The sequence below is a fragment of the Copidosoma floridanum genome, unplaced genomic scaffold, assembly GCF_036245765.1.
Source record: "Copidosoma floridanum isolate Cflo_tuat_1 unplaced genomic scaffold, Cflo_Japanese_pri ptg000019l, whole genome shotgun sequence".
NCBI classification, from domain to species: domain Eukaryota; kingdom Metazoa; phylum Arthropoda; class Insecta; order Hymenoptera; family Encyrtidae; genus Copidosoma; species Copidosoma floridanum.
The window spans coordinates 7,597,746-7,610,950 of NW_028321896.1; the positions used below are offsets into that span (position 1 = coordinate 7,597,746).

General features: G+C 44.9%; 1 protein-coding gene across 1 annotated transcript in view; it reads left to right on the forward strand.

Annotated features, from left to right (window-relative positions):
* chinmo (Chronologically inappropriate morphogenesis) overlaps window positions 1–13,205 on the forward strand; it is a 76,253-nt gene that overhangs the window by 48,699 nt on the left and 14,349 nt on the right. The window contains exons 3-7 of the mRNA XM_089593249.1: window positions 5,515–5,738; window positions 6,149–6,264; window positions 6,547–6,747; window positions 7,410–7,672; window positions 7,786–8,319. Coding sequence (XP_089449375.1) covers window positions 5,515–5,738; window positions 6,149–6,264; window positions 6,547–6,747; window positions 7,410–7,672; window positions 7,786–8,319 — 1,338 coding nt within the window. The remainder of the gene's footprint in view (window positions 1–5,514; window positions 5,739–6,148; window positions 6,265–6,546; window positions 6,748–7,409; window positions 7,673–7,785; window positions 8,320–13,205) is intronic.

Below are 13,205 nucleotides of genomic sequence, written 5' to 3' on the forward strand. Positions count from 1 at the left end.
AGTAGATCATCATCATTAACACAGCTATACGGGGCAACATAATTATGTATCTTCGGACACGCATGCTGATCGGTGGAAACGAATTTTTCTCGACTTACAAGTACATCTCGCATATATGTATATACGAATACCTCGTCCGCGTGTGTATATTCTTGAACCTTGTTGCGTACAGGTACATGTACATATTATAACGAAGTAAAATGTTGGGAACGCGCGCTCCATGCGTGATGTGTATACGTTTGGCCTAGCGCAGCTGGTACAACGCGATCGCCGGCGCGGCTTCTGTTGATGGGCGTCCTTGACGGGAAAAACCGAGGCGAGCAACGATCTCTTAATCTCATGCGGAGTTGTACACGTATACGCACATACCTGTGTATATATGTACGATTGCGACACGAAGTTGCTCGATGACGCGAAAGAAAGTCGCGCAAGCATAGGTATATACACTTCGTGAGCATTCGATCGTTTATCGCATCGGTGTCGAAGTTATATGGATGTGTTTTACAGAGCTATATAAAGCACACGTTTTTTTGGCTTCCGTATCGAAATCGGGAGGCTACGTGGTATCCAAACATCGACGCCTGCACGTATGCGAGAGTATGTAACAATAAATCGGCCGAGTTTACAGTTACACTGTGTATGAGTACAGGTATACATGTCCATCTCGATCTCGTACCGATCATCTCTCCCCAGCCCCTATTAGATGTACGGGATGTACCTACGTAAATAGAGTACATTGTTTTCATTTCTTTCTTTCTGTACACACTACTGTTTTACAACGTTATATTTGTGCAATCGCCATAATACATGTATACATACATGTACATTTGTATGTTTGGCGAATAAAAGTTGTTTATTTATTGCTGGTACGCGAGAAACCCGGAAGTGAGGAGGATTATCGCGCAACTTTTCGGCGTTCGGCTCTTTCAGCGAAACAAGGGATGATCCTACAATATGTACCTCGTACGAGTGTCAATGAGACAAATTAATGTCATGTTCTCGCGGCAATTCGTAGCAGAGATAGTATGTACTGTACCGCAAACACATGAGGGCGAAACCTGACGGAAATCGTTATCGCATCCCATACCGATCTATTGCCGATTCACGTGTACCGCGTAACGATGCAAAAAAAGGAACAGTTGCGTATGAAAGTTTCAACCTTCCTACCTCATCCTCCTCGATCTCGGCAACCTGCAATTCTTTATCGCCGTATATTTATACGAGACACACGTATACATATTATTGGCGCTTCCACTCTATGGGACTCGCATCTATATTTCACAAAGCCAACGCCTACGCACGAGAGCCACGGGTCATCGGCCGCCCTCCCGATAATTCCTTTCCTCCTCTAAATGTATATATACGTGTGTATGTGCTGCTTCCCTCCGTCGCGAGCTTTCTTTTCGGGCGGAAAAGCTTATAATTTACACGCACGCTAGCCGGGGCTCGGGGAAACAGAGTCTCGAGGTCGCGTCCGATCGATCGTGCACGTGTATACGCGTCGCGCTCGCACACATGCGTGTATATACACAGAGGGATGTGCTCGCCCGAAACGGGGTTAGCTATTTTTTTTTTTTTTTTTTTTTCTTCTTTTTTTGCTCGCTATAAACCAGGGGATCAGCCTCGTGAGATCGTCCGGTTTGTCTTGGTTGCGTGACAACAACGAGTGCACAAAATATAAATGCAGAGAAAAGTAGAAAAACAATGGCGATAAACGGGAGTGAAATCGACTGATGCGCGCAAATTATATGTACACACACACACGTGATCATTGAATATACAAGTTCTTTGACCTTCCTCTTCCCCCCTCCCTGCCCCACATGTGTGTAACATGTACACACGAGCTAGCAGCTTATCACGTCATTCCGGGCACATGTATATTATTACGTACACGAGCGGCTGTCAATTGATTCTCGTGCAAAAGTACAAAAAAAAAAAAAAAAAAAAAAAAAGAGAGGAGGGTCGAACGCTGACACGCGCGCATATTGTACACGAGAGCACACACGCGTCAGTTGCGAGCCTCTGCAGCTTATCAAGTGTGTTCAGGGGGGGCCACGCATTATACGTATATATATATAAGTACGCGCGCATGCGAGAACAGGGAAAAAAAAAAAAAAAACAAAGTAGTATAGGTGTCTCTTTTTCCGCGTTGGTGATAAGATCGCGCCATACGTAGTCCCAAGGTGGTTGCGCGACTTTGGATCCACCGTGGTGATAATGTTGTATGCAAGCGCGTATACTAAGGTATTCCCCGTCGCTTTCGCTATATGGGCCCAAAAACACGTTGAAAAAAAAAGGTCCCCGTTTTGGCTAATGACAGCGTCTAATATAATGGTAACTTTGGCGCTCGTGCAGTAAAACAAAAAAAGAAAACATACAGCAGCGCAGTATTGTACTGTACAATGTATATGTGTTCTTTCCACTTCGAAGATCACGTATGATATATCGATGACAGTTGATACAAATGCACGGATCGATGCAACGCCAACGCGTTGAGTCTCCACGCGGGGTTTATACATTTATTCGTATTGGCGTAAGTGTATAATATTCGAGTGCGTAATATAATGTGTGTACAATGACAGAGTTTTAACGTGATGTATAGAGAGCATCGCACATCAACACCCGTTGCTGGGAGGAAAACTTACTCGTTAATTATACACATGTACTAATTTACTTCTATATATACCTTACCTTAATTGCTTATACCTGTTACTTTACACTGGGTTTTATTGTTTCGACACTTTATGCAAATGTATCCACAAGTAAACATGTAATACGTATTTAAGTATGTAAGTGTACATCTATATAGCTTTAAACTCCGACAACAATGAAAACGGGTAAATGAAAAAAAAAAAAAAAAAAAAGAAGATTTTCTTAGATGCCCACCTTCGTCATTGTCCTTGTATCACTTACATCGCACGCGTATCGCGTTGCCGCGTTATAAGCTTCTTGGACTTCTCGGCTTTCCGACTTTCCCCCGTTATGTTATATGTTACCTTCACGCGTACATGCATCACGAGCCTTTTATTATTCGGCTTAGGAAATCAAGGACGACAGAGAGGGGAGTAAACGAACCGTGCGGTGATGACAGCGGCAGGTGTCTTCCTCGAGGCGCACATTGGAATATATATATACCAGTCCTCTTTTTCTCGACAACCCGTACCATCTTTCTTTTGCTTGTCGTGGATTTCCATCTGATACGCTATGGGAAATAACAAAAAATCCCGATATCAGGTGTAAAAGTGTATACTTATCGACATATATATATGCTTATACGTATAATGCAAAACTTGTAAACTATGCACCAATGTGTATATATTTCTGCAAATATCAGTCGGCGGTTCGGACCTGAACTCGCGATTACCTAATGGCTCTTTTGCTCAACTTCTATAAATATACTCTCAAGAACTTTCAGAGATCAGAGCAGTATTATACTTACAACATCGTACAAATGTGCCTTTGTACCACCAGCATCTTCGTACATTTGCATACACCTATACGTGCACCACCAATAGCAACCGCGTCTATAAACTTACGTATGTCACGAACCTACATGTCGCGATATACTTGTGCATACAAAAGGGGGCGCATGACTTGAAAAAAAAAAAAAAAAGGGTTACAAAGGATTGGTACCTAGGATCGCATAGAGTACATGTACAGCAACATCGGCGAAAGGAAACCTTTTCCGATGGTAGCGCATGCAACACAGCACAAATGGCACCTTATAAAAATATAAGTATTATATCGTGTTACCCGTATGCATATATAGTAGAGCTCGCTCATCAAGTATGCGCGCGGCCGCTCGAGCATCTATGTAAGTATACGCACATCCCGAAAAACACGCGTACATAGTTTCACGTCGTATGTGTGTGTACACAAGCATTACGGCTCGGGTCTCGGGTCAATTATAAGGCCGTAAAAAACGCGATCCCAGCCCTGGCGGTGGGATGGCCTACTTACCCGCCGAGCTATGTACAATGGTGCAGCGCGTTATGTAAATGTGTATGACAGAAGAGCTGAAAGGAGCCCTATTGCGGTGGGGGGGGGGGAAATAAATGAAAATAAAAATAAGGAGAAGGAGAGCCGAGGCAGAAGGGGTGTGTTGTACATATTTCCGCGGAACTATATTGTGTACCGAACCTGCATGTGTGTCCCTTTCCCGCACAGATGTGTGGGCGAGGTATAGAAGAAAAAAAAAAAAAAAAAAAAAAAAGAGTACCCACAAATAAAAAAGAGCGTGAGAAGAGAGGCCAAGCTATACCACAATATACTTACGTGTATATGGATAAAATGTGTGCCTATAACCCACGTAAACGATGACGGTCCACTTATACGTGAAAAATTAAATTAGTAACCCAAGGGTCACCTTTTTTTTTTTTTTTTTTTTTTTTGCGATAGTGCATGCGTGCGTATGGTGCTACATCACATGATACGTGCGAGAGGGTGTATCGAATTTCAGAAGGACGGTAACCCCCGGCCCAATACAGTTGGGTTCAACGGCCGTGATTTTTTTGTTTGCAATTAATTCTTGCGTATTTTTAACAACACGATCGGGATAAGTAAGTTTAAAGTACTCTCGGTGTGTGCTGAAAAAGAGACGATTAGCAGGGAACAATTTCTATTTGAAAAAAAAAAAAAAAAAAAAAAAAGCGGCGGGAAGAAGCAAGAAAGGAAAAACAAGAGCGAGAGACGAAACAATGGCGCGATCTTATCTTTGCACGCGTGGGTGTGTACTAATAGAGACGCGAGATGCAGAGCAGAGCTGTTTCCGGCTGCTACAAACAAAAAACAAAGAGAAGCACCGAGAGAAACTTGTCGTCACAATTTTTTTTTTTTTTTTTTAACCGATAGCTGCACGTGTTTGTATGAAATCTCGCGTATCCCCATTAGGCAGAGACGATTGTTTGGTGTACCTACAAAACCGCGTCATCCGTTCGTGCGATATTCAAATGCGCTTCTATACCGGCGATGAGGTTTTCGGGTATACACTTGGGGGCTCCCCGATCTTTTCCGGGATCGGCCTTCACTTCGGCCGGACAAAGGCTTGGGTATGTGAAAGAAAAAAAAAAAAAAAAAAAAAAAAAAAAAAAAATCAACGGGTAATGAATAAGCTCGTGGAGAGTAAAAGTGCCGAAAAAACAAAGTGGGACGTGCACAAAAAATACGGGTCCCCCTTGCATTCGTATTTAGGATACAAATAGGATATAATTATACATGTAAGCGTCGCGTGATCGGTGGTTTTGGTGAATGTTGGTGCACGAGTCGGAAATATTATACTTTATTAAGATAGAGAAAAAAAAAAGGATGTGAATTATAGAGGTCCTATTAGTCACGAGTGCCACGTATATAAATATACTATACCTGTATCATGTGAACAGATCATTTATTCGGCAAAGTAATAATGCACCTTGGAAAAAAAAAAGAAACACGATGATGTATATCGTGCAAAATAAACATACTATTGTAACGTATCCCTTGACCGTATATTTTTTTTGTTTTTGTCCCGCACACCAGGCACAATATTCAAGGCGCACAAGCTCATACTGGCGGCGTGCAGCAAACGCTTCCAGGAGATATTCGAGACGTCGCCGAGCTCGTCGGGTGGCGCGATGATCGTCTACCTCGACCGCACGAGCGCCAGCGACATGGAGGCCCTCCTCGAGTTCATGTACCGCGGCGAGGTACACGTGTCCCAGGAGTCGCTCAACACCTTCCTCAGTGCCGCCGACAACCTGCAGGTAATTAAAAAAAAAAAAAAAAAAACGACCGTTCCACGCAGCCGGCGTGAAAATATCGATGCTCCCCCATAGAGAGAGAGGAGAAACAAAATTTCACCTATACATTGTGTATATATTCGGGAGCGGCGCGCGTGCAATATTTCGCAACGGGGAGAAATCGAAGCGATGTATTCCGGGAACCGAGCGCGTCTAATGGCGTTGCTTATACCTGTATATAATATGTATATCCACAATTTTTCGGCTCTCGTCTTCTGCTGTTCCCCGAATACATCCTTACCAACCGGAGCACTAGAACCAACGGGACGGGGGGGGGGGGAAGGGGTCGCCGAACTTGCACGTTCCGCATCACCATAATATTATATACTCACACGTGAAATTCTTTGTGTGTGTGTTTTTTTCACTCCGCAAAGGTAAAGGGCCTGTCGATGGAGCAGTCGAAGCTGGCCGCCCAGCGTGAACAGGACGAGCCGAACAACAACAACAGCAACAACAACAACAGCAGCAACAACAGCGACAACGGGGGCTCGCCACCTGGTGGCGGGGGTGGTAGCAGCGGTGGTGGTAGTAGCGGTGGCAACGGGCCCTCTGGCGGTGGGGGCGGCAACGGACCGGCGACCGGCGGCGGAGCCGGTAACCACCACCACCACCACCACCATCACCAGCAACAACCTTACACCAGCAGCCATCACCCCAATGGCCATCATCACCATCATCATCAGAACAACAGCAGCAGCAGCAGCAGCAATAATCAGAGCAGTGCCGGCGTTCCCAATGGCCACCTGCATCACAACGGGAGCGCGAGCACGAGCGGCCACTCGACGAGCAGCAGCAGCCCGAGCGGCTGTTGCAACGACAACAACAACGAGCACGCCGCCGAGTCACCGGAGAACCGGCACCTCAAGCGCAGAGCCCCGACACCCGATCCGCCCTCGCCTGCCCCGGCGACTTATCCTCTCAGCCTCTACTCGACCGCGCACTACTACGACAGTCCGCAGAAGAGGTTAATGAGGTGAGGGAGGGAGAGGCCCTATTGTAGCTGTGATAAAAACAACTTTTACCGCGAGAAACTATTTTTTTTATACATACAGGTATACCTATATACCTTGTCCTTTTTCGGGTACCGTTACTCGGCTCTATACGCAACAGTTGAGCATTCAAAGCTACCAGAACCGATGAGTTTTTTTTTTTTTTTTTTTTTTTCCTCATCTTGTGTTTCCTTTGTTACCTCCACGTTGTCCGGTTTTTTTTTTTCCTTCTAACTCGGTCGTATATAACGTTTGAGAAGGATTCCCTCTTGCAGTTTTGAAATTCTCCCGCTTTCTCTCCGTATACCTTTACAAGGATACACCCGAGGGGGAGAAGGCCATCGCGAAAGGGAATCGCTGATGATGAGGTGTTATTACGTCGCCAAGTGGCCAACATATTTTTGTTTCCATCGTTTGACCCGTAAAACGAACGAGTGTGTTATTAAGGTGTATATATTTATGGTACCGTTTTCCAATAACCCAATATACACCGATCTGATGGCTCACGTTGATAAACCCCCGCGCTTGTATGGTCCCCCCCCCTCCCAAAATGACACCAGTAGACACGTTGTACAATAATGATATAGTAATGCAAAAGGATGCACGCAAGTGGGTTAATCAGCATGGCCGTGTGTCTCAGCAACAGGTCGCCGAACGAGATCGAAGGCACGAGCCTGGGCAACCGAGCCTCGGTCCTGCGGGACAACCCAGCCTTCCGGCCGGACTCGGCGCCCCACCCGCTCATCCTCGAGAACCACTTGTTCCAGCCTTTCGGCCTCCACGCCGATACGCCCACGCATCCGCAAACTGCGCCCCACACGCCCACGGAGCTCGAGCGCGAGCTTAAGCGCGAGGCCTCCGAGGAACGGGAGCGCAGCAACGCCGAGCACAAGGACGGCGTCGCCGAAGGTACGGATGCTTTTTCCTCTCTACTCCGATCGTCATGTGAAAAAAACAAAAAACAAAAAAAAAAAAAAAACAAAATCAATAAACTCGTCGGGGGGGATGTAATAACTTTGCAGATCTGCGGATAAAGCAGGAGCCCGACGAGCGGGAGCGCGCTAACGGGTTGAGCATAGGCAGCTCGAGGCGCTCGGATGGCTTGTACGGCTCGGCCCAGCGCAGCTACGAGGGCGCGGTCGCCGCGTTGCCCTGCAGCAGCAGCACCACCACCAGCAGCAGTCTCCAGCACGGCTACGTGAACAGCAGCCACGTCGAGTTGCCGTCCACCTCGACCACCTCCCACCATCTCCAGCATCAGCAGCAGCAATTGTCGTCGCCGCCGTCGTCGGTGCCGCCCGCACTGCCCTCGTCCTCGCCGACCTCGTCCTCGCAGTCGCCGCTCTCGCCCTCGATACCGTCCACGTCTCGGGGCCCGACCGGCAAGAGTCCGCCCAACGGCCGCGCCGGGGCCACGGGACCAGGTAGGAGCCCGAAGTTTGCCGCCTCGCGCACCACTCCAGTACTCAGTCCCACCGACCCCACGTCTCCCGTATCCTGGTCCTCGACGGCCAAGCTCAACAAAAAGCTCACTTATGTCACTGCGCCCGACGGTCGTGAGTACATTACCTATATATTATTTCTTCACGCTTTCTCTCTCTCTCTCTCTCTCTCTCACTCATCGCTCATTAAACCTTTTTTCATCCACCCCCCCCCCACCGTTCTTATGGGTTGCAACTGTACTTACTCCGATGGGGTGTGGTTTAATTTGGTATAAGGGTGCATGCACACGTCACGTTCATCGTCACGCTTTTTCACCAAATGCTACTCGTTTACCAATAACTTGTGATTATTGTTTTTGTTGTTGTTTCACAAAGACATTATTAAAAATGTACATGTACATATACTTATGTGATCCACGTTGTCGGTGTCGCGTAATCCCTGTATATATATATATATATATATATTGCACCTACTATATACAACCCAGCTGACGTTGCATCTATGTATAAAGGAGTGTATAAGGCTGCATTGTCCAATTAAAAGAGAAAGTGAAAGGTTTTTTTTTTTTTTTTTTTTGGGTAGGTCATGCATGTAGGAACGTCGGCGGTGCTCAAAGATATAGGTACCTAGTTAACGGGCGACGATGAGAAAGAGAAATTATAAGCGGGCCGGGAACAGGTATATTATATCCGTGAAATGCAGCTGATGGGGGCCTTGCTTGCATCACAAACACCATCGGCCCGACAGACGGAAAAAAAAAAAAAAAAAAAAAAAACATTAAGTAGGTCGAAACGGTGTGTCGCAATAGGCCCCTTCTCTCTTTATGTGCGTGTGTGTTATTCCGTTAGTCAAGTTGTCCGTGCAGGTTGCGGTGGCATACATGTATAAGCGTTCGTTTTTCTTTTTCTTCTCTACCCATGTAGGTGTACCTACATGCGCTTGCGTCAGAGGAAGCTATTATCTGCGTGTGTATAATAACACGGCGACTGTAATTATTATACATATTATACGCCCGGAGCCGAGATTTTTGTGTGCCAAGTGCATATTAGCATTAGATATGTATGTCTAGGATCGAAAGTGGGACGCACCTTTAACATGCATGTATATAATTATACGATCGGTCATTTTGACGAGAGGCTTAGAGTCTTTCTATTCGTGTTTGACTGGAATACGCGTTTTGGGTTATTGGAATTTCATTTTTTTTTTCCCCCTACTAATAGTACTTATGCATTGTATTGCACCGATGGTCCCCGGGATGCATAATGTACGCCCAATATTGGCATACTTTATTGAGTAAAGTCTTACATTGATTTTAGAGATTTACAGATTAAAAAATAATCATTTACAGTTTGATATTACATTCGTTCAAAAATTAAAACATAAACGTTATAGCTTGAACATAAGGTGCTGAGATAATCATATCGATGCTGTAAGGAGGATGTAAGATGAGGGATTCGAGCTTTGCATTATTCAGAATCGCGAAAAGTGAAGAAAAAAGAAAAAATACCATTCCAAAAGACATTAAAAGGTTCCATGGGTCACTTTGTATTACTTGTACATTATGTTTTTTATTCTCTCTCTCGGTGCTGTTGGAAATATATGTTCGTCATCGTACAAAAAAAGAAAAAAAAAAAAAAAAAAATAGAGTTTAAGAAACGCGTTGTTGCAATAAGAGGGAAAAATTTATTAATAGTTTGCCGGGATAAAAAAAAAATGTAAAAGCCGAGGTATAACCGCATCAGTGGGCCGAGTGGCGCTCAAAAGAGTGCACCCGTCATGTACACTTGAAGAGCCAAGGAAAAGGGAAAAAACGGCCCCCTATACTCTTTCGCCTCGTCTTGTGTCTCGAAACGTATACATTATATTTATATAAAGGTACAGAAGATCCAATAAAACGGCCCTATACCTCTTTGACGCTGCACACCATCGATAATCGAAGAGCTGAAAGAGGGAGAGAGGGACGACGTTTTCGCACGTGTCGCGTCTCCGAGAAGCTCGACACCCTCGAAATAGACCCCCCTTGATTATAACGGCTCAAACTACAAAGGAAATGCACGCATATATATGTATACTCCGTCAAAGCGGTGCAGCACCACTGACCGCCCCGCCGAGCGTGACGCTTATGGCTATGTGTATATATATATACGTCTCGCGGTACAGTGTAAGATCCAAGGCTCCGCATTTAGATATATATATACATTTACCCTCTTGTCCCCCAAAAATGCACGAAAGTGAATACACCCGCGGTGGACACTTTAGCGCACAAAGGCTTGATTTTTTGCCCGAAGGAAAAAAAAAAAAAAAAAGAATCCTCTCCACGCTAGAGCACGAAAATTTTTCACTGGACCCGGCCAATGAGGGGGTGCGCGAGGACGCAGTCAGGGTGGAAGTTTTCGGCAAAAGTCCATCGACTCAGCGGCTGTTCCCTAACTAACTGTACACGCTGCGAAATCGGGGCTAGGGGGGGGGGAGGGAACTCACCCACAAAGCTGAGCCTAAGCTCCGAGAGAGACGGCGGTGCTCTTTGTTTTTTTGGGGATTCCTCCTTTCAGGCTTCACGGCTCAACGAGCTCATCGTCGCGTCTACACACACATTACATCCCGTACTAACGCTCCGAGGGCCCTATCGCGTTAGGTTTCATTGGCTTTGCACCGTATGTATACGCATATGAGTGTAAACTTTTATTTCCCCCAAATCCAAGCCCTGAAATTTGATTAAATGATTGACGATTCGTGAAAAAAAAAAAAAAAAAAAAAAAAAAAATTGTACACATCAGCGGAGCCATAGTAAACAACGCAGCGACAATGAAAGACAAATAATGAAAAAGAAAGAAAGAAAAAAGGACCACGGTGCATATATTATATACTTGACGATTCGCGCGATGGGAGGGTTCGCCGACGGACCGGCCATTGCGACGGTGCACGCGAAAAGGGGCGGAGGAGGTTGTACCTCCTACTCTTTGCAATATAGACGCATTATATTCGCAACGCGATTCGCCAGCACTGCAGCAGCGATGCATGCGCGGTTGGATGGTTGGTATACATCCCCACCCCACCACGATACAGTATGCATACAAATATATACATACATACAAATGTATACATATATGTACGTATATATGTTCCTCTGCACATGCACTCTGTGCAGATATAGATGATTTTCGCGCGCACTAATGTTGTCCCGTGAAAGATTTTCAGCTGCAAGCGCTTTTGTCGTCCCGATCGAGGACCAAATATATAATATAGGTACGATTATGCACGCGTGGACTGATTTTTTCTTTTTCTTTTCTTTTACTGTATACAAGTGATGATTGCTCGCTGCAAAAGAAGTTTATAGTTGTCCGTGTAGTCATGACTAACGCCTTCAAAAGCTCACATAAATAATTAATTGTCCATATAAACGCGTGCACGCGAAATTAGACACTTTTGAATCAACTTTTTTACCTATATTTATACTCATGTATGTGTGTATGTATTGCAAAGAAGAACATACACGAGTATGTTGTAGGTACACCTGTACACCTAATGTTTCAAAATTTTAATCAAGTGCAATGACACATCGCATTGCTTTATCGATATTTCGATACACGCACACATTTTTATTTTATCTTCTCATGTGCGGCACGTAAAATACCTTTTTTTACTCTCCCACCCACGGTGCAAGTAAGCCTTTAATTTCGACACACGCGCCCATCCACTCTCTGTCACGTGTGCATGTATATACATAAAATGTGGATTCACTGACAATTATTACAAGTCAATTTTTTTTTTTGTTTTTTTTTTGTTAACCGAATTGCTGCTTCACTTGTATATCCCCATTAACATCAACATATATTAGCAGTGATATATAACAACAAATGATAACAGTGGCGAGATGCACTTTTGTTAGGACGAGATTGGGCAATCGATACGCGGCACGTCAGAGTCGAGCTTCGCGGGCCAACCCATAGGTATACAGCTCCGCGTGATACCCCAAAAAAAGCTTTTTAGAAAGAAGCGATGATACAACGCTTCCAAGTCACTTTCGTAAGGTACTATATATATATATATTTGTACGCACATACAGCCTTGAGCCGCGATTGGTACATTTCCATTGTACATATAGGTATACATACATTCAAACGACAGCATAATATATATACCGCGCAGCTGAGCTCTCGCAAGCGCTCGATTCACATGCGGTGTACGCGAGAGCGCACACGGATACGAGTGATACAAGACCAAGCACACACACACATTATAGAGCGGCGCAGCAGCAGCCAGCATCGACTGCGCGTGTTGTATACACTTTATACTTACGTATGCATTGATAGACAAAGAAAAAGCCTTCAACGAATCTAATCTAATCTGGGTCATGGACGCGCGCCCATATGATGTATGTATACCTATATATGCAGTCCAAATGCTTGTGCTGCTCCCGCGGGCGCGCGCATCACTATTATATACATGCGAGTGTGTAAAGCGATCGAAGAGCCAAAAAAAAAAAGAGCCACCGCGCGCCATGTGCGTTATAATAATATCTAATCTGTGTATATACCGACGTGTATGCTGCTCTGGTGCTATACGCCGTTGAGTTATCTGATTGCTGCTGGTGTTGATGCACGCCGACGAAAATAGATGGAGAGCTGTGGCCTCGTTTTCGGGTGTGTTAAGCAACGAAGAAGAAAAAAAAAAGAAAAAAAAAGAAAAAAAAGAGTCATTAGTCCATCGCTGACACCGAGTTGCATCATTTTCCTTTAACGGCGCTCACGGGTTGTCTAGTGCACAATATATATGATTTCAAACGGCCGACCTTGTAACGTCGTTTTTCGACTTTCTACTGTTGGATAATGTGTGTACCTATATAATATGTACGCGCACCAAAGAACATGGCCCTTATTGTACTCGTGTATAATACACATAAACTCCTTGAAGCGACTTTTCACCGATACCCGCGGTGAATATATCCGTGAGGAGTGTGTCGTTGGAGGAAAAAAAAAAAAAGAAAGAAAAAGAAAAA